General features: G+C 47.1%; 1 protein-coding gene across 3 annotated transcripts; it reads left to right on the top strand.

Moving 5' to 3' along the window:
- Nucleotides 1–160: 160 nt before the first annotated feature.
- Nucleotides 161–18059, top strand: PANK2 (pantothenate kinase 2). Of its 3 annotated transcripts, XM_059470786.1 has the most exons (7): nucleotides 161–394; nucleotides 10874–11226; nucleotides 12270–12523; nucleotides 13868–14044; nucleotides 14266–14389; nucleotides 15891–16016; nucleotides 17019–18059. In XM_059470786.1, the coding sequence occupies exons 1-7, from the start codon at nucleotides 178–180 to the stop codon at nucleotides 17067–17069; spliced, it is 1302 nt and encodes a 433-aa protein (XP_059326769.1). In that variant the 5' UTR covers nucleotides 161–177; the 3' UTR covers nucleotides 17070–18059. The 3 variants fall into 3 exon arrangements, with proteins under 3 accessions (XP_059326769.1, XP_059326772.1, XP_059326771.1); XM_059470789.1 differs by lacking the exon at nucleotides 161–394 and having other exon boundaries at nucleotides 10874–11077; XM_059470788.1 differs by lacking the exon at nucleotides 161–394 and having other exon boundaries at nucleotides 10874–11083.
- The last annotated feature ends 1750 nt before the right edge of the window (nucleotides 18060–19809 follow it).

The raw sequence follows: 19809 nt of genomic DNA, 5'->3' as shown, positions 1-19809 counted from the left end.
GGCGCATCCTCCTGTCGCTCTGCGCCGCGGGGGGCGCGGATTGGCGGCCGCCTCACGGGGTGTCCCGCCCCGCGGGGCCGTGCGGCGCAGGCGCGCCGGGGGCGGTGGCTGCGGCGGTGGCGGCTGAGCGGGGCCGGAGCGGGGCCGGGCGGCCCATGGGGCCGGGCCGCGCTGCCGATGGAGCCGCCGCGCAGCTGTGGCGATGGCGCAGAGGACGAGAAGAAGCCGCGGCGGCGGGGCGGCGGCGGCGCTGCGGACGCCGGACTCTCCCAGCCGCGGCGGCGGAGCAGCAGTGGCGCGGCGGGCGCGGACAGCGCGGCGGGTCCGCAGCCCCGCGAACGCGGCGGCTCCGTGAGCCGGCAGCGGCGGGACTCGGTCCGCAAGAACCGCCCGCGTGAGTGCGGGGGAGCGGGAACGGCGGCGAGGCGGGGGGAGAGAGGCGGGGGGGGGGGGCTCAGAGGGTGGGCGGGGTTATGGTAATGAGCCATGTGGGCGGGGCCTCGGTGGGTGGGGCCGAGGGGGCGTGGTCAGGGGAGGTGGGGCCGGGGGCGACACCGGGGAGCGGCGGGGGGGGAGGGATGGGGACACCGGGACAGCGAGGGGGGCTCTGACATGGGCACGGCACGGGCAGCGTGGGGACAGCACGGCGGGGTGAGATTTGTACCGGGGGACAGCACACTGGGGTGATCCACGGGCATGGAACACCATGGGGACACAGGGTGACTTGTCCAGCATGGCCGGGCTGGGGACAGCGCGGAGGGACGCGGTGGGGTGAGGATTGTCCATCATCATCAGCTTAGGAATGGCACTATGGGGTGGTGGCATGGGCACTGCACGGCTGGTTTGGGGACAGCACGGTGGGACAGGGACATGAGCTCAGGTTGGGCTGAAGGGTGGGACAGGCTGAACTCCAAGAGCTCTGGCAGGTTTGGGGTGAGGTGACACCTGCCTGGTGGGGCAGGACATGGGATGGGGCTGTGGAAATGCTGAGGCTCCCAAATTGGGGACCTTGGATGGGAAGGCAGCTGGTGACAGAGGGTGAGGAAAAGGACACAGCAGGACAGACGGAGGGACCAGGGTTTGAGGTTGTGGGGCTGCACTGGTGACTGTGAAAGCGAAGCAAAGGGAATAGTTTAAATTTTGGGAAGGAAGAACCCGACAGGTTTGGCAGGAGCTGGACACAGATCAAACCAGGATTTCTAAGGGGAAAAAAAATCCCTAGAACCACGTTTGGAAATGTCCTCCTGCAAACAGCAAAATGGATGGCAGCCTTCATTTTGGGAGCAGCAGGAGCTGCTGTGCAGGTGCCGTGGCTGTCCCTGACTTCAGCCATATTTGAGGAATAACCAAGAGATTTTTCCTTGGCTTCTGCTGGAGGGAAATTGCCATACCCTGAAACTGAAACAGCCTCGGTGTAATTCCTTGGTACCTGCACAGCTCTTAAAGAGCTATGAGCAGGGAATCTGGGCTGAAAACAGGGCTCAGGATTCTGCTGCACCTCAGCTGGGACTGGCAGTGCTGAGACATTGTTGTTACCAGATTTTTTAAGTTTTAAGAGTCTTCCTGCTCTTTTTTTTTTTTTTTTTTGATAGTGTGAAAAATAAAAATAGAGGACCGTGAGGCTGTTAATTAGAGATTTGTTGAAAGGCTGCAGGGACATGAAGGAGATCTCTGGTATGAAAATGAGGGAGGACTGAGCTCTGTGTTGGGTGATAATTCTCTGCCTTGCTCAGGGCAGTTTCTGTGTCTGCTCTGGACAATGTGGATTAAAGTTGGATGCTGAGAGTGGCATGGGATGCTTTAAGGAAAACAGAAAAAAGGGTTTGGATCGAGTCTGGAAGTTCAGCATGGTGGGATTTGGGATTACAGTGTAGTCTGACTTTCCTAAATTATTCCTGTGGTAAGTGGAAGAGAAATGTGCTGGAGCAGGTGAGTCTCTCATTGTCCCCCTCATCTCAGGGACAGTGCCTGATGTCACAATCATTCCTGTTTTGGAATTAAAATGCTCCATCCCACCTTAAGGAAAACTCCAGCCAAAATAAAAGGAAATAATTTAATGGGTGTGGGATGAAAAATGTCCTACTTTAGCTGCCACTTGTCTGCTGCTGGCATGTGCCAGAGGAGCTGGGTGACCTTGAGCCTTGCCTTGCCTGGCTGTGCTGGCAGATGAGCCCCAGTTCCCCAGCAATGAAAGGATTTTGGCAGATCCTCCTTCCTCCTGAGCCCTCTGTAGTGTGCAGTGTCACTGCAGAGAGCAGGGAACAGGATGGGATTTGGGATAGGTCTGAAATAAACTCTGCACCCACCATGCCAGCTGTGTGCCTTCATGCACTGTGGGCTCTGAAATTCCCTGGGAATTGAAATTCCCTGTTTGAAATCCATGTGGAAGTGGTGCTTGGGCACTTGGATTAGGGGTGGATTAGGGGGACATGGATTAGGGCTGTGTTAACAGTGGGAATTGAACTTGGAGGTCTTTTCCAGCCTGAATGATTCTGTGAAATGTTTCCTGCTGCACTTGAAGGGCTTTTTTGGGATTTTTTGTGTTCTCTGGCAGAAGTCAGGGGCACTGCTGCTCTCAGAAGGGACTCAGAAATGTCCCAAAAACACCAAGTGGAGATTTGCTGAAGCTGTGCAGTGTTGCATTGGGATGAGGAGTCTCACTGGGCTATTAGTGCAGGGAAACATCTCATGCACAAAAATTTATCAGTTTCAGGAACAACCCAGGAAAATTCCCTTCTGGTACTGAATTATCAGTGCCACTGTTGAAATCCATACTTAAAAATTGGACTGGGAAAACTCCAGATGAATAATGAGGAAATTCCCACCATGGTTCTGAGGGAGCTGTGGGCAGGGTGAGGTGCCAGCAGAAACCTGATGATGGTCACAGTGAGCAGGGGAATGTTTTTTTAATGAATCTTTTTTATAAGAGAAAGAGATCAGCATTTCAGTTTATCAGCTTTCCCCCTTCTCCCCTCCCTGCTCATCCTGAAGTATTGGGGTATTCAGCAAAGGTGAATTTGGATTATTTCCCTGGTGGGCAAAATGTGCTTCTCCCATCTGTAGCTTGTTTGTTTGTTCCTTGAGAAAATATTATTTCCTTCAACTGATCCCCTTTTTTTGGGAAGTTTTAGTATCTTCTGTCAGGATCATGCAAAGATCTAATGGACATATCACTTGAAATTTTCAATTTACAAAGTATCCAAGAAAAGGTAAAAATAAAATGCTGTTTTGTCACCTCTTTAGTAGTACAAAATTAAAGCTTTGATGTTTAAATATCCTTTTCTGTTTTGGAATGCTGTATGAAATATGAATTCCTATCAGAGCCTGTTTTTAGGGATGGGAGGAGATGTGGACTTAGTGTCAGTTTATATTAAATATTAATGAATTGTATTTTTTTTTCTCAGCTGTAAAATTTCCAGCATGGTGTAACACTATTAAAATATAATATTGAGTATTTCATATTAAACCTAGAGGTGCTGTCACACACTGAACTAAATCATCAGAATAATCTTTTTAGCTCCTGATTTAATTGGCTCTGAAGCTAAGGCTCACTCTGAAATACAACTGGAGCTGCTTGTTTTGTGATGAAAATCCACCATGGAGATCTTTAATTATATTTCCTCTTTCATCTTGACACTTCTGCAGCTTCCAGAATAAATCTGTTGAGAGCTTTTTTATTTACACAGTGACCAATTTTATGAAGTAATTTCCATATCAGATCAAGGCAATTTCTTTTGATTGCCCTGAAGATCTTCCAGTGCAGAAGGGATTTGAGGGGAGGGTGGCAGCTCTTGCTGTGGGCACACAGAATATCCTGGAGCTTTTCTGGGATTATTTAGCCAGAGCTGTGAGCCCTTAACTTTGTTGGCAGACCAATCTTTTGTTTGTTGCTGCATATCCATGGATCTGGCCCTGAGAAGAAGGTTTGTTTTTAAGACAAAGAATTGTTTATATGAAAGTATCTGCAGAGAGCTGCTTTTAAAATTGCTCAAGGAAAGCAAAACTTTGTCAGGCCAATGGTTTGGGTTGGGAGAGACCTTCAAGACCATCTGTCAAGGCAGGGACAGCTTCCATTAACACAAATTATTCCAGCCTTGGACACTTCAGGAGTGAGGCAGCCACAGCTTCTCTGCCCACTGAGATTGAGCATCATGGCTCTCACCCTCTAAAAAACAACAGAGTTTCTGCAGGGAGACAGATTGCAGGTTTGGAGCTGAGAACAGAGGATTTCCTGCCTCTTTTGGAAATGCCCAAACCCCCAAGGAACACCTAAACCCTTCCCAGGAGGTGACCCCAGAGGTCCATGCAGGGCTTCCCTTGGCACCTTTGGGATTTTCCATCCTTCCCGTTGCTAAAGGAGACCTGCAAGGCTCTCCCCTCACCCAGAGCTCCGGGGAGCAGCAGGGAGGAGGTGATGAGAGGCAGAGTTTGCATCTCTGCTGGTGTCTGGTTATTCCAGCAGAACCTTCTGAGTGAGCAAATTCACCCTCAGGGATGCCCAGAGGGCTCCTGGATGCCAACAATTCTCCTGCTGCTCCTGGAGATCTGCAGCAGCTCTCTTGGAAGAATTGCTTCAGAGGCTTAAAAGGGAGAAATCTCTGGATGGGGGAAAATAAATCAGTGTTTTAGAGAAATCTTGGTGGCAGATGGTGATGGCATTGATCCAGGAGAGCTTCCTCCTCCCTCCCTTGGATTTTTCTAGTTCTCAGACATGGAAGAGCTGTTGCTGCCCTGCATGTTCCTGTGAGTCTCAGGAAAAAATCCCCAGTTCTTCATGTCCTTGGAATAATTTCCTTCTCTTGTTTGTGTGCCATTCTCCTTTCCTACAAAAAAAGGTTTATAGGGAGGTTTTGTCCCTGTAATGGATTGAGTTCTCCAACAGGTGTTACTGCACAGGGAATCCTTCACAACCTGGGAAAGAATTACTTAATTTTGAGCTCACGTGCTTCTTCCTTGGATTCTTAACCTGTGGCTGGGATGTATCTAATGAGGGCTCCATAATTAACAATCATTGGGGTAAGATAATTACCTTAATAGTGTGTCTTTCTGAATTTATCCCTGGTGACTTGGGGAAGGTACAGCTGAGCTGCTGGCAGATGGAGCTCACCAGCTGCTCAGTGTGGAGCTTTTCCAGCTGGTGCCACAGCTCTGCTCAGGGGCTGTGTCCCACCTCAGGGGGTTGGATTTGCTTTTGGTGACCCCTGAGCCCAGCCTGGCTGCAGTTCCTCCCAGCTCTGCTGGCATCATTCCTGTTTTCCTGCTCCTGGTGACACAGAGAGTGGAGGACTGGTGTGCTTTAACTCCCTGCTTCATGTGCTGCCCAAATAAAATTAAATTTTACCAAAATTAAAGCCCCCAAGATGCCCATTTTTACCCCTGTGTAGCCTGGCAGAAGGAGTGTGAGAGAAGATTGTTCTCTAAATGCAATGGGGATGCTTAAAAGAAAATAGGGCACTTCAAAATGCAGAAATCAAATGGCATGTTCTGAGAGGAACAAATACATTCCAGAAATCACAGAATCACAGAATGGTTTGGATGGGATGGGACCAAATAAAAACTAAATTTATGTGTTATAAAAAACCAGATATCTTGATGGTACTGGCTTTGGGATGAAATTTCCAAGGAGCTGCTCTGTTTTTTGTGACTGCCTGAACTGATGGGCCCAGTTGGTGTTTGCCCTGAAATCTGGGAGGTTTCAGGCACTGAGTGTAGGAGTTTGTGAGCTTCACCAGCAACTTCCAAACAAAGATGTTATTTTACTGAAGCTGTGCATGTGCTGCCAGCTGAGAGCTGGGGATGGGAGCCTGTTAGCCTGGGATGGAGCAGCCCCTGTGGCATTTTCTGCCATGTGGCTTCAGAGCACGATGGTTTGGATGTTTGTCTTTCCTGCTGCACATCTGAGGCCGTCTCTGAGTCCCCAGGCTCTGCTCTCTCCCCATTTTACCCCTGTGTGGCCTGGCAGAGGGAGTGTGAGGGAGGATTGTTCTCTAAATGCAGTGGGGATGCTTTTAAAAAAATTCTGCATGTTCTGAGAGGAACACATACATTCCAGAAATCACAAAATCATGGAATGGTTTGGGTGAGAAGAGACCTTAAGGACCTTCTGCTTCCATTGCCCTGCCTTGGACAGGGACACCTCCCACTGTCCCAGGGTGTTCCAAGCCCTGTCCAGCCTGGCCTTGGGCATTTCCAGGGATCCAGGGGCAGCCACAGCTTCTCTGGGCACCTGTGCCAGGGCCTGCCCACCCTTACAGGGAACAATTTCTTCCTAATATGTAAATATCTCCTTTTAGTTTCAAACCTTTCCCCTTTGTCTTACCAGTATCTGCCTGTGTAAAAGTCCTTGGATTGCTCCTGCTCCCTCCCTCTGTTGGGCTGCCAGTCAGATTCCTTTCCCTTTCATTCATGAAAAGTTATTTTTGTGTCTCATCTTGTTTGAAGTAAATGCCTCTGAAATGGAGAGTGATTGGGGTTTGGATGTGTCTCCAAAAATAGAGCTTGCATCTTCTTTCAAGATTTCCTTTGGTGATGGTTGAGGGTGGCCTCTGTGGAAATACATAAAAATAACTTGGTGGATTACAAATACTGTGGGGAGCTGGAAAGCTTTGGGAGGGCCTGTACAGCCACCAGATAAATCTGCCTGGGAGAAAATGTGTCCTCCAACTTGTCAGGCTGCTGCCTGTGCAAAGATGTTCCCTGAGGAGCCTGGCATGAGGGGTTCTTGCTCCAAAGGGAGAGGAATGAGAGCTTCTCCATGTTCCACCCTTATCTGTTTGCAGATAGGGAATTTACTAAAACCCAGGGTCTGTTTGCCAAAGGAGCTTTGGTAACATCTATACTGGAATGTGTCCAGGGAAGGGAACAGAGCTGGGGAAGGGTCTGGAGCCCCAGGAGAGGCTGAGGGAGCTGGGCAGGGGCTCAGCCTGGAGCAAAGGGGGGTCAGGGGGACCTTGTGGCTCTGAGGGGACAGCCAGGGGGGTTGGGCTCTGCTCCCAGGGACAGGGACAGGAGGAGAGGGAACGGCCTCAGGCTGGGCCAGGGGAGGGGCAGGGTTGATATTGGGAAAGTTTTCACCCCAGAAGAGTGGCCAAGCACTGGAACAGCTGCCCAGGGCACTGTTGGGGTCCCCATCCCTGGAGGGATTTTTGGATGTGACACTTGGGGACATGGTCAGTGGTGGCCTTGGCAGTGCTGGGTTAATAGTTGGGATTGTGGAGATTTTTTCCAACATTTATGGTTCCATTATTCAGTTTATTTTCTAAAAGTTCATTTTTTCCTTCTGGAAGCTACCATAAGGATTGAGTCCTGCTCCCATAACCCCTTCCATGTGGCTCCATTTTCCCTTTGCTCTGGATGCTGTGCATCTCCAGCCTCTCCTTGAGCTCATTAATTGTGATACTAATCTGTTCCAGTTCCCAGCTCTAATCACAGATTCCATCAGATCAGTGGTTTCTCTTGATCTTTTCCAAAAAGCTCATTATCTAATACAGCTGTAAATGTTGCTGGACCTGACACTGATGCATATTTTGTACCATGGGGGAATTTGACTAATAAAATAATCCAATTAGACATTTGTTTTTGTCTCCCTGCAGCATCTTAGATTACTTGTCTACCTCAGCTCGGTGTTGTAATTAGGGAAGGTTTGTACATCCTTTGATGTAAAAGCTCTGCTGTTATCCATGGCTCTGGCTCTGGTTCAGAACTTGGGAAAAGGAATAGCTGAGGATTAAACCTGCAGCAGGGTCTGGCAGGGCTGTGGGGAGGGCTGTCAGTATTTGAGTGTTGTACAGCAAATACTCAAACATGGGGGATTATTACTGCGTCCTGATCGGGCGCTGCTGGTGATAGAGAGACGGTGAATCTTGTTTCTTGAATCAGAAGGCTTGATTTATTAATATATGATATTATACATTATAGTTATACTAAAAAGAATATAGAGAGAGGTTTTGCAGAGCAGCTAGCTAAGCTAGGAAGAGATAGAAAAGAAAACCACAACAAAGTTGTGGCCAAGGACTCAGTCCCCTGGCTTGCACTGGTGATTGGCCCTTAATTATCAACATAGAAAATGAGCCAATCAAGGTGAATCCTATTGCATTCCACAGTAGCTGATAATAATTGTTTACCTTGTCTTCAGAGGCCTCTGGCCTCCCGAAGACACAGAAATCCAAAAGGAAGGATTTCTGTGGAGAAATGTCTGCGACAGGGGATCTCTGAACAGGAGCTGTTGGAGGAATCTGTTATCAAAACCAGCATTCCTGAGAATGGAGAGACCACATGGGTCCTTAGAGAACTGCATTAATTAATTCAGTGAAAACTCTTTGCATAGAATCGCAGGATGGTTTGGTGTTGTATTTGTGGGGTTCCCAGATGAAGGAAGGAATGATGAATCTGACTCCATGTTCTCAGAAGGGTAATTTATTATTTTAAGATACTATATTATATTAAACAATACTAAACTAAACTATACTAAAGAATACAGAAAGGACACTTACAGAATGCTAGAAAGATAATAATGAAAACTCCTGACTCTTTCCAGAGTCCTGACACAGCTTGGCCCTGATTGGCCAATAAGTCAAAATAATTCACATGAAACCAATGGAACAATCACCTGTGGGAAAACAATCTCCAGACACATTCCACATGAGCACAACACAGGAGAAGCAAATGAGATAAGAATTGTTTTCATTTTTCTCTGAGGCTTCTCAGGAGACGAATCCTGGGCAAAGGGATTTTCCAGAGAATGTGACTGTGACAGTTTGGGTGGGAAGAGACCTTAAAAACCACAAGTTCCAACCTCCTCCCATGGGTAGGGGCACAGAAAGGTGCTGATGCTGTGGCTGTGCCATATCCTGTTTCATTTACTGCAGGAGCATCAGGGGTAGGATGGTCAGGACAGACGGAGAGCAGAGATCTCTGCAGCCGGGTCAGGAACTTGGGGTTCATTGCAAAGGGCCTGGGAGTGGGAGCAGGGCCCTGCTGGGAGCTGCCAGCCACAGCCCAGAGCAGGCTGAGAGAAGAGAGACAGTGGGAGAGAGGGTGAGAGAGAGAGAGAGGATGAGAGGGTAAGAGAGTGAGAGAGCGAGGTTCCTGTTACAATACAATAAATCTTCTTCTGTGTTGAATATTCTAATTCTCACTAACCAATCTAGTACAATATACAAATCTCATAGCATTTACATACAGCCTGTAAGAATCATTACATCACCACACTGTGTTACGTTTTAAACCCTAAAATCTCCTCTTTGGGCCCTTCTGCCAAGCTGGTGGGGTTTGCTCTGCCCCTTGCACCTGTCTGCAAGCAGAGGGTGTTGTTCCATCAATAGGGGATTATCTTCAGTCTGCCACACCATTGTTTTCCAGTTGTTCAGTAACTGAGGGATCTCAAGGCTTGCTTTCATTTCAATCTCACTTATAGTTTCTATATTTCAAAATCTTTTGCCAGGCAATCATATTTATAAGGCTTTATGAATATGATTGGCATATAAAGGCATATATAAGGCATATAAATTAACCTTAAAAATCCCTTTGCCAAGATTTTTCTCCTGAGAAGCTGTGAGGCCTCAGGAACAAAATGTAAACATTGATTATCTGCTGCTGTGGAATGCAACAGGTACATCCTTGATTGGGCTCATGTGGTTGTTTCTAATTAATGGCCAATCACAGCTGTATTGGACTATCTGGTCAGTCACAAGATTTTATTATCATTCCATTCCTTCTTTTTCCTTTCAAGCCTTCTGATGAAATCTAAAACTATCATATGTAGTTTTGATATACTAAAACTATACTATTCTTTTAGTGTAGTTTTAGTATATACTTTTTGTTGTCATTTAATATAATATATGTCATAAAATAATAAATCAGCCTTCTGAAATATGGAGTCAAGATTCTCATCCCCTCCCTTGTTCTGGGACCCCTGTGAACACCATCAGAGCTTTCCTGTTTCATCTGCTGATGAAATCCTTTCTTCTATTCTTTTAGTATAGTTTTAATATATCATTTTCTTTTAATATAATATATATCATAAAATAATAATAAGTCAGTCTTCTGAAATGCAGAGTCAAGATTCTCATCTCATCCTTCATCCTGGGACCCCCGTGAACACCTCCACAGCTTTCCTGTTTCATCTGCTGATGAAATCCTTTCTTCTGCTCTTTTAGTATAGTTTCAATATATCATTTTATTTTAATATAATATATATCATAAAATAATAACAAGTCAGTCTTCTGAAATACAGAGTCAAGATTCTCATCCCCTCCCTCGTCTGGGACCCCTGTGAACACCACCACAGGTTTCCTGTTTCATCTGTTGGTGAAATCCTTTCTTCTATTCTTTTAGTATAGTTTTAATATATCATTTTCTTTTAATACAATAATAAATACATAAAATAATACATAAATAATAATAAATCAGCCTTCTGAAACACGGAGTCAAGATTCTCATCTCATCCTTCATCCTGGGACCCCCGTGAACACCTCCACAGCTTTCCTGTTTCATCTGCTGATGAAATCCTTTCTTCTGTTCTTTGAGTATAGTTTCAATATATCATTTTCTTTTAATATAATATATATCATAAAATAATATATCAGCCTTCTGAAATATGGAGTCAAGATTCTTGTCTCTTCAAGAGAAGGGGTCCTGTGAACACCATCACAGGTTTCCTGTTTCATCTGTTGATGAAATCCTTTCTTCTGTTCTTTGAGTATAGTTTTAATATATCATTTTCTTTTAATATATATCATAAAGTAATAATAAGTCAGTCTTCTGAAACACGGAGTCAAGATTCTCATCTCTTCTCTTGTCCTGGGTGTGAGCACCACCACAGCTTTCCTGTTTCACCTTCCCCAACAATTTACTCTTTGTCTTCTCTCTGCAGTCTTTCCCTGGTTTGGCTTGGACATCGGAGGCACCTTGGTCAAGCTGGTTTATTTTGAACCCAAGGACATCACGGCCGAAGAGGAAGAGGAAGAAGTGGAAAACCTGAAAAGCATCCGCAAATACCTGACGTCCAACGTAGCCTATGGCTCCACAGGCATCCGGGATGTGCACCTGGAGCTCAGGGAGCTCACGCTGTGTGGACGTAAAGGCAATCTGCACTTTATACGCTTTCCTACCCATGACATGCCTGCTTTTATCCAAATGGGAAGCGAAAAGCACTTCTCGAGCCTGCACACCACCCTGTGTGCCACGGGAGGTGGAGCGTACAAATTTGAGCAGGACTTTCGCACAGTAGGCATTTTTGGCTTCTATACCCTTAAGGATCTGCTAGTGAGGTTGCTTTGAAAGCTTCAAACTAGAAACTTTGCTCTGCACGCTCTGAAATTTCTCTAAATCTGTGTTTGGATGCTGTCCCTAACTCCAAGTTGGCATCTCCAAAGCCTGCCCTGAATGTATCTCTAAAATTGTTCACTAATGATCTTTCTTACAAATCTTCCTCTCTGTTTTTAATCTCTTCTTGTGCTAACCCCACTCTTTTTGGTGGTTTATTTTTTAACTCATTGCTGTCTTTCTCCTGCTTTATTTTCTTCCTTTGCTCACCTGGTTTCATTTCTAACACCTGTGTGAATGAGCTGGTTGAGGTTCAGGTGTATTTGGTGGTAAATGTCAGGAGGTTCATGGTTGGGGTTGGACATCATCATGTGGCTTCACCTTGTTCATGGTGAAAAATATGTGATAAATCTTTGTTTAGTCAGAGCTTGGAAAAATGCAAATGAAGAGGCTTTTAGAGAATCATTAAGGGTGAAAAGCCCTCTAAGATCATCCAGTCCAGCACTGCCAAGGCCACCAGTGACCCATGCCCCCAAGTGCCACATCCACATGGCTTTTAAATCCCTCCAGGGATGGGGATTCTACCACTATCCTGGGCATCACTATCAATTCTTTAAAGTTTTTCCTTATATCCAATTTTGTGTGGCCAAGGCAGTGAAATCCTTGCTTTTTTTTGATGTTCCTTTGGATGGATTTTGTGGGATATTTTGGTCAAACAATGCAATCCTGGCTTTTCACACTGGTGCCTCAGCATCAGGGCCTAAATCAGAGCTGTGGGAGTTGCTGGAATTCTCTCAGTGTCCATCTATGAATCCAGATTGTTTTCCCCTGTTCCTCACCTGAGGGTTGCTGTATTTAAGAGTCCCTGTGCTCTCCTCAGCCTCCACAGGGAGCATGGACATAGCTGGACTGAGCTGGCAGTGAATGCATTTTTCCAGCCCTGAGCATAAATACTTCAAATCCCTGGCTAATCTTCAATATTTCTCTTTTTTCCTTCCCACCAGATGGGTGACCTTGAGCTGTGCAAGCTCGATGAGCTGGACTGCCTTGTCAAAGGAGTGCTGTACATTGACTCTGTGGGCTTCAATGGACACTCAGAGTGTTACTATTTTGAGAACCCCACGGATGCTGAGAGGTGCCAGAAGCTTCCATTCAACCTGGAGAATCCCTATCCTCTCCTCCTGGTGAACATTGGCTCAGGGGTCAGCATTTTGGCTGTCTACTCCAAAGACAACTACAAACGGGTAACAGGCACCAGGTGAGTGCTGAGGGGGAAAAGGGACTTTGATTTTAGGGTATGGAGGACAATTCTGCTTTGTAAATGGCATTTTCAGGGACAAGCTGCAATAAAGGTGGTGAGGGAAATGACCAAGCTGCAGTGACTCCCTGCCAAAAAAGATCCCTCCTGGAAAAGAAGATGTGGATTTCATGGTTTTTCTTTGTGCAGCCAGTCTCCATCAAAGCTGGTTTTGCAGTTGCTCTGCTGCAGGAATTTAAGGGCTTTATTTATTTCTTTCATGAGATCACATAGTTTGGGATTGTTAACAACTCTTAGCTTTGATCCAAGAAGTTGAGATTTCCATCCTGACTTCCAGAAGTTTCCAGATTTTGGTGGAAGGGATAATGGCATAGCAGTAATTCCCATCTTAAAGATGTGGCTTTTGTGTGCTGGCAAAGCCATAGAGTTCTGTGGCTTTAAGCTTTCCTGATTCCCTGAAAAGCAATAGTAGTAATAATAATGATAATAATTTAAAATTCCCTCAGTACAGTTCTTACTCTAACTGGACATTTTTAGCAGCATCTCTGTGCTATAAAGTGAACAAGACTCCAACTTTTGGATATCTCTGCCCTGACACTCCAGGTATCCCTCAGAACTAACATTTATTTTAAGATTAACATCTCTGGATGCTGGGAAGGAAGTGGGCAGTGTAACATTAAAAAATCAAGGTGCAGAAGGCAGTGAGGGATTCCTTACAGCCTGTAGGTCTAGCTTTATTAATTTCTTTTATGAGATCACATAGTTTGGGATTGTTAACAACTCTTAGCTTTGATCCAAGAAGCTGAGATTTCCATCCTGACTTCCAGAAGTTTCCAGATTTTGGTGGAAGGGATAATGGCATAGCAGTAATTCCCATCTTAAAGATGTGGCTTTTGTGTGCTGGCAAAGCCATAGAGTTCTGTGGCTTTAAGCTTTCCTGATTCCCTGAAACGCAGTAGTAATAATGATAATATTTATAATAATTTAAAATTCCCTCAGTACAGTTCTTACTAGACATCATTAGCAGCATCTCTGTGCTGTAAAGTGAACAAGACAAGAGTTTTTCCCCCAGCTTTTGGACATCTGCTCTGCTAAGATTAACATCTCTGGATGCTGGGAAGGAAGTGGGCAGTGTAAGATAAAAAATCAAGGTGCAGAAGGCTGTGAGGGATTCCTTACAGCCTGTAGGTCATGTGAGAGGAACAGACTTTAAGGAAAATGCTGCTTTTCCAAAACCAAGATGGTTTTCCCTAAAAAAAGAGCTTAGAAATGGGGTGGCCTGGTTGAACTGGGATGCAGAACTGAACATTCTGAGCTTTCATTTTCATTTTGCTTTGCTTGCAGCCTTGGAGGGGGAACCTTCTTTGGCCTGTGCTGCCTTCTGACAGGCTGCTCCACGTTTGAGGAGGCCCTGGAGATGGCATCCCACGGGGACAGCACCAAGGTGGACAAACTGGTGAGGGACATCTACGGAGGAGACTACGAGCGCTTCGGGCTGCCAGGCTGGGCTGTGGCATCCAGGTAATGCCTGCCTGCCTCTCAGCTTGGTTTTGTTTCCCCTGGAAATCCTGCAAGGATGAAAAACTGGGTTTAGGTGCCCTTGGAGAGCAACCATTCCTGAGAGATCTAAGTTTTGAAGTTAGAAATCAGTCCTTCAAGATAATTCACTTTGGTTAAATGAGCAGTTCTGATTTTCTTCTGGAATTCTGATGGGATCTTTAACCCCCAAACTGTCTTTACAGCTTTGGAAACATGATGAGCAAGGAGAAGAGGGAATCTGTCAGCAAGGAGGACCTGGCCAGGGCCACTTTAATCACCATCACCAACAACATTGGCTCCATAGCACGGATGTGTGCCCTTAACGAGGTATTTTGGGAATCTCCTCCCTGGAACACCCCCTGTGTGCTGCTGCCTGCTTGGGGAATGTTCCCACTCTGGGAAGCTGTGGGAGAGGAGGAAAGGAGGGACAGGGGGTGGAGAGGCTGCATATCTCCTCCTGTGCTCTGGATTTCTTGGCCAAGCCCCACCACTGCCACGGCCTTTGCTGCATCTTTGTGCTTTCAGCTTCTTTACAGTGCTGCCTTGTTGCATTCATGTCAAGCAGCATTGTACAGGGCTATGAAAGAGCAGAGAGCTGCTCTGCACTCCATCCTGAGCCTGCTTCCATGGATGGGCTGATGGAATCCAGCATCCTCCTGACTCCTCTGGCTCTGCAGCCAAAATGAGGCAAGACATGTCCTGAACAGCCTTGCTCATAATAAATCTGCTGATTCCTTGCTCTGGAGCTCAGCTGAATGAAAAGCTGAATGAAAAGAGGATCCTGAATAGTTCAGGGGAAGTGTTAATCAATGTGGGGAGGAAAATCCACAGAAGGATGTGAGTGCAGGAGCAGGTGAAACACTTGATCTGATTCCTCAGAAAGAGGAGGAATAATAATCCTGAATTATTTTTGTGTTGGAGAACAAGAAAGCTTCAGAGGTTGGATCAAAAGTGTTTTGGGATGGAAAAGTAAGGCTGGAGGTCTGGTTTAAATCCACAATAATCACTACTTGGTTGGTCTTTTTGTTTTTCTTTAAAAATTGTGTTGGTTATGGGCACCTAATCAGCGTTCCCTCCCAGTTTAACAGTGGAGTCACTCAGGTATTTCATGATGGATCAGAGGCCAGAGCTGCCATGAGGGGAGGCAGGTGGCACTTGATGATCAGTGTTCCCAGGCAGTACAAGGATTTTGTAGGAAAATCAGCTCTTCTATCCAAATTCCTGAGGTAGAAAGGCTGTAGTTAGGCCTGGGAATTTCTGGGAGAGTCTGAGGAGGAGGGTGGCTTAAAATGGCCTGGTCCTTCTTTGTGATGGAATTGTTTGTGGTGTTCTGCACATTGTGCCAGACACTTTGAGCAGGAACTTAATTCATAGGATTTCAGAGCCATTCTGGTTGGTGAGGTCCTTTAGGATTATCCAGTCCAACCATTCCCCCAGCACTGCCGCAGCCACCACTGACAATGTCCCCAAGTGCCACATCCACGTGGCTCCAGGGATGGGGACTCACCCTGGGCAACTCTGCCAGGGCTGGACAATCCTTTCAAAGAGGAGTTTTCCCAAATGTCCAATTTAAACCTCCCCTGGCTCACTCTGAGGCCGTTCCCTCTCCTCCTGTCCCTGTTCCCTGGGAGCAGAGCCCGACCCCCCGGCTGTCCCCTCAGAGCCACAAGGTCCCCCCTGATCCCCCTTTGCTCCAGGCTGAGCCCCTTCCCCGCTCCCTCAGCTGCTCCTGGGGCTCCAGACCCTTCCCCACGTGGGGTTTTTATCATTGCAAGCAGAAAACAGAATTTAGCTTTAATGATCCTTTGTTTTCCCTTCACACTTGCAGAACATCAACCGTGTGGTGTTCGTGGGCAACTTCCTTCGGATCAACACCATCTCCATGAGGCTCCTGGCCTATGCCCTGGACTACTGGTCAAAGGGACAGTTAAAAGCACTTTTCTTGGAACATGAGGTAAAATTCCTTTTTAAAATTTGTCTCATGACGAAATACAAATCCTTGGAGCGCTCTGGAAAGAGCCACGTGGAGCTGTTGGGTGCACACAGTGCAGGAGGAGCTCAGGGCTTTGCTGCTACAGCCACAGCTTCCTTTCTTCCTTTTCCTCTTCCTCTTCCTTCCTTTTCCTTTTCCTTTTCCTTTTCCTTTTCCTTTTCCTTTTCCTTTTCCTTTTCCTTTTCCTTTTCCTTTTCCTTTTCCTTTTCCTTTTCCTTTTCCTTTTCCTTTTCCTTTTCCTTTTCCTTTTCCTTTTCCTTTTCCTTTTCCTTTTCCTTTTCCTTTTCCTTTTCCTTTTCCTTTTCCTTCTCCTTCTCCTTCTCCTTCTCCTTCTCCTTCTTCTCCTTCTCCTTCTCCTTCTCCTTCTCCTTCTCCTTCTCCTTCTCCTTCTCCTTCTCCTTCTTTCTTCCTTTTCCTTTTCCTTTCTTCCTTTTCCTTTTATTTTCTTTTCTTCCTTTTCCTTTCTTCCTCCCTGTAGTTGTATGTTTCTCCTCTCATTTATATCTTGTTAAAATTAAACTGTGTGTAATAGCCAGGAGAAGGGAAAGCTCCAGGGAGACTTTCCAGTGCCTAAAGGAGCTCCAGTAGAGCTGGAGAGGGACTTGGACAAGGGCTTGGAGTGACAGGACAAGGGGAATGGCTTCTCACTGCCAGAGGGCAGGGATGGATGGGATATTGGGAAGGAATTGTTCCCTGTGAGGGTGGGGAGGCTCTGGAATGGATTTCCCAGAGCAGCTGTGGCTGCCCCTGGATCTCTGGAAGTGTCCAAGGCCTGGTTGGACATTGGGGTTTAGAGCAACCTGGGACAGTGGGAGGTGTCCCTGTCCATGGCAGGGGGTGGCACTGGATGTCTTTAGGGTCCTTTCCAGCCCCAGCCACTCCCTGGTTCTGTGGGCATTGCTGTTCCTGTGTCAGGGAACACATTCCATGGATTTTCACTGCATGTCCCCATCTGCTCCTCAGGGTTACTTCGGTGCAGTTGGAGCTCTCCTGGGACTCCTGGACTCAGCCTGACTCTGTGCAGAATCTGTGGTGGATCTGTGGGTTCAGGGCACTCCCTGGGCCACTGAGCCCCTGGTTTGGGGTCACTGAGCCCCTGGTTTGTGTCACAGCCCCCACTGAGACTACTCCACTGTGGGGACAGCCTGGGGATGGTGTCTGGAAGAGTTCAAATCCATCTGGGATTACAGCACAGGTTTGTTCCAAGGGATGAGATTGGAATCCACTGGCTGGACCTGGAGGTCTATGGGAAGGTCTGGGGGGGCATTTCAGTCCCATGGAATTGCCCCTTTTAGGGGAATTTTTTTAGTTTTACTCCATGTTTAATGACAGTGACAAAGTAGAGCAGGGGCGCTCTGCTCCTTCTGCTGGGATCCCTTGGAGTGCCAAGTGCCCAGGTCAGTTCTGTGCTCACAATCAGAGATTCCCCAGGTGCTGGGAAATGCTCTGGGAGAGGGGAAGAGCATCAGCCCAGCCCTGGTGTGTGTACCTAACTCCATGTGGCCACTGGATCCACGCTGGGACACAGCTGTGCTGTCACCAGGCTTTGTCTATCCCTGTTCCCCCTGTCCTTGTCCCTGTCCCAGGGATGGAAGGTGCAGCACAGCACGGGTCTGTGCCTCAGGGTGAGTCCCACTGCGCCCTTCCTGCACCTCCTCAGCACCCTCTGGGATGCTGTCAGGGCTGTCAGTCAGCCTCCAGCCTTGAGATGTAAATTTGAGGGTGAAATAGGGATATTTGTTGTTTGTCTGGCGTTTTCTCTCTGTTACCAAAGAGACACTTCTTTCAGTCACACTCGGATCTCTGTAATATTCCGTGTTACATTTTCCATGGCTGCACTCCTGTCATTCTGGGGGAATTCTCCCCTTTCCATGCATGCTGTGCTCCCTCTTTTCCCTGTGCATGCTGCCACACAGCCTGGGAGCAGGATAATGCAGAGTGGAGCCCTGGGGTTGGGGGCTTGGAATGGATCCTGCACGCTCAATAAACGCTCTCTAAAAGCAATGAGGTATCTGCACCTTCCCTGGGGATGGGAGCTCATGGAGACACAGCTTTGGAAGTGCTCTGGCTTCCCAGCAGGCAGCTCTGTGGAGCACAGGGAAAGCTCCTTCAGATCAGGTCATGGGTTTATCCCAGGATATCAGAATGACCATCACCCTGACCCCAACACACCCTTCCAGCCCTGGTTTCTTCCCAGAGAAACCAATTTCCAATTTTTTGGATTTTTTTTCAATGGGAATTTTTTTCCAATTCCAATTTTTCTCTGATTCCCTTGTGAGCCTGGCTGGAAGTGCTGGACAGCCCCAAGCCCTTCCCTGCCTTTTGAATCCTGCCCAGCTCTGTCATTGCTGTATCCTGAGATCTGAGCACTCCAAGGTGGGTTCCTTGTGTGGCACTGCAGATTCAGAGGGGGATTGCTTTGCTGGGGAGATCTGTGTTTGTCTCTAAACTCAGCTGACCTGAGCTGGGATTCTGGACACAGCCAGGGATTTGATCCCAGTAAAATCAGGGAACACAGCAGAGGGCCCCTGTGGAAGGTGATCTGTGCTGGCTGGGGAGGAAAATGTTTGTTTTTCCTGCAGCCTTACACAAGTTCCATTTGTGTCCTGATCTTTGTTCCAGGATCATACAGCTCAGGGAATGGTCTGGGTGGGAAGGGACCTCCAACCATCTCATTCCATGGGCAGGGACATCTCCCACTATCCCAGGGTGCTCCAAGCCCTGTCCAGCCTGGCCTTGGGCACTGCCAGGGATGCAGGGGCAGCCCCGGCTGCTCTGGGCACCCTGTGTGGGATCAGCTGAATTCAAGTTGTCATTTATTCTTCACTCCTTGTGAAATCACACAAAGGTTCCCAAACTCTCCATTAAAAACATCTCCATTTCTGAGTGCTGACTGAAGGGTTTCTAGACTCAGCTCCTGCTGCACCACCTGAAATTTAACACAAATGTACCTGGCTGGGCTTTCACCCACCCTCACAGCCAAAACTCATGGAAAAGGCACAGAAACTTTGGCTTTTTGGAATGTCTGTGTGGTGGGCCCTGTGTGGCTCCTTGATGTAACAGGTCAGTGATAGGCTGGGCTGGGAGGGTGTGGGGATCCTTGAGATCCACAGGAAAAGCCTGGCTTTTATTAGGAAGCCACCTTGCCATGGTTCTGCTGTGGAGAGCTGGGAAATCTCTGCAGGGCTGGGAATTCCAGCAGCAATCCCAGAGCCTGATCCCTGGGCTCAGCATCCTGCAGGTTTTCCTCTCCTCACTTACTGAGCCTGTGTAACTCCTTTTTCTCTGGATTTTGGAGTAGCTCCAGCACGGTTTGATCCCAGCACCAAAGTTCATGGCTTATTGTCTATTCCTTTTTTGTAAACTGCTTGGTTTTTTTTTTCTTTGTTATAAAATATTATTTTTTATATGCTTCAAACCCTTTCTTTGCTTTATGTCTCGTTCTTGGAGCTCCAGCACAGTGGGATGGATGTTGGTGGGAATGAGCAGCAATGTTCTGGGGAAATTGGGGTTGACCCCACTTGGTTTTTAGGTCACTGAAAATAATTGTTGGTAATCTTTGATTGTTTCTCCCTCCCTGCATGTTTCAGGTTCTGGGAAGCAGTTGTATTTCAAAATATTTTAAAGAAGGGGGGGAAAATTTAAAGCACATTAATTATTCTGGGGAAATTGCAGCAGTTTTGGCATTGATGAGAAACTTCTTTATGGATCATTGATAGGAATGGGATTGGTGAGGAGGGTGCGGCATCAATCC

The sequence above is a fragment of the Ammospiza nelsoni genome, chromosome 4 (assembly GCF_027579445.1).
Source record: "Ammospiza nelsoni isolate bAmmNel1 chromosome 4, bAmmNel1.pri, whole genome shotgun sequence".
Taxonomy (NCBI): Eukaryota; Metazoa; Chordata; class Aves; order Passeriformes; family Passerellidae; genus Ammospiza; species Ammospiza nelsoni.
The sequence above is the reverse complement of the archived record's forward strand: the minus strand, read 5'-3'. Positions and strand labels throughout refer to the sequence as shown.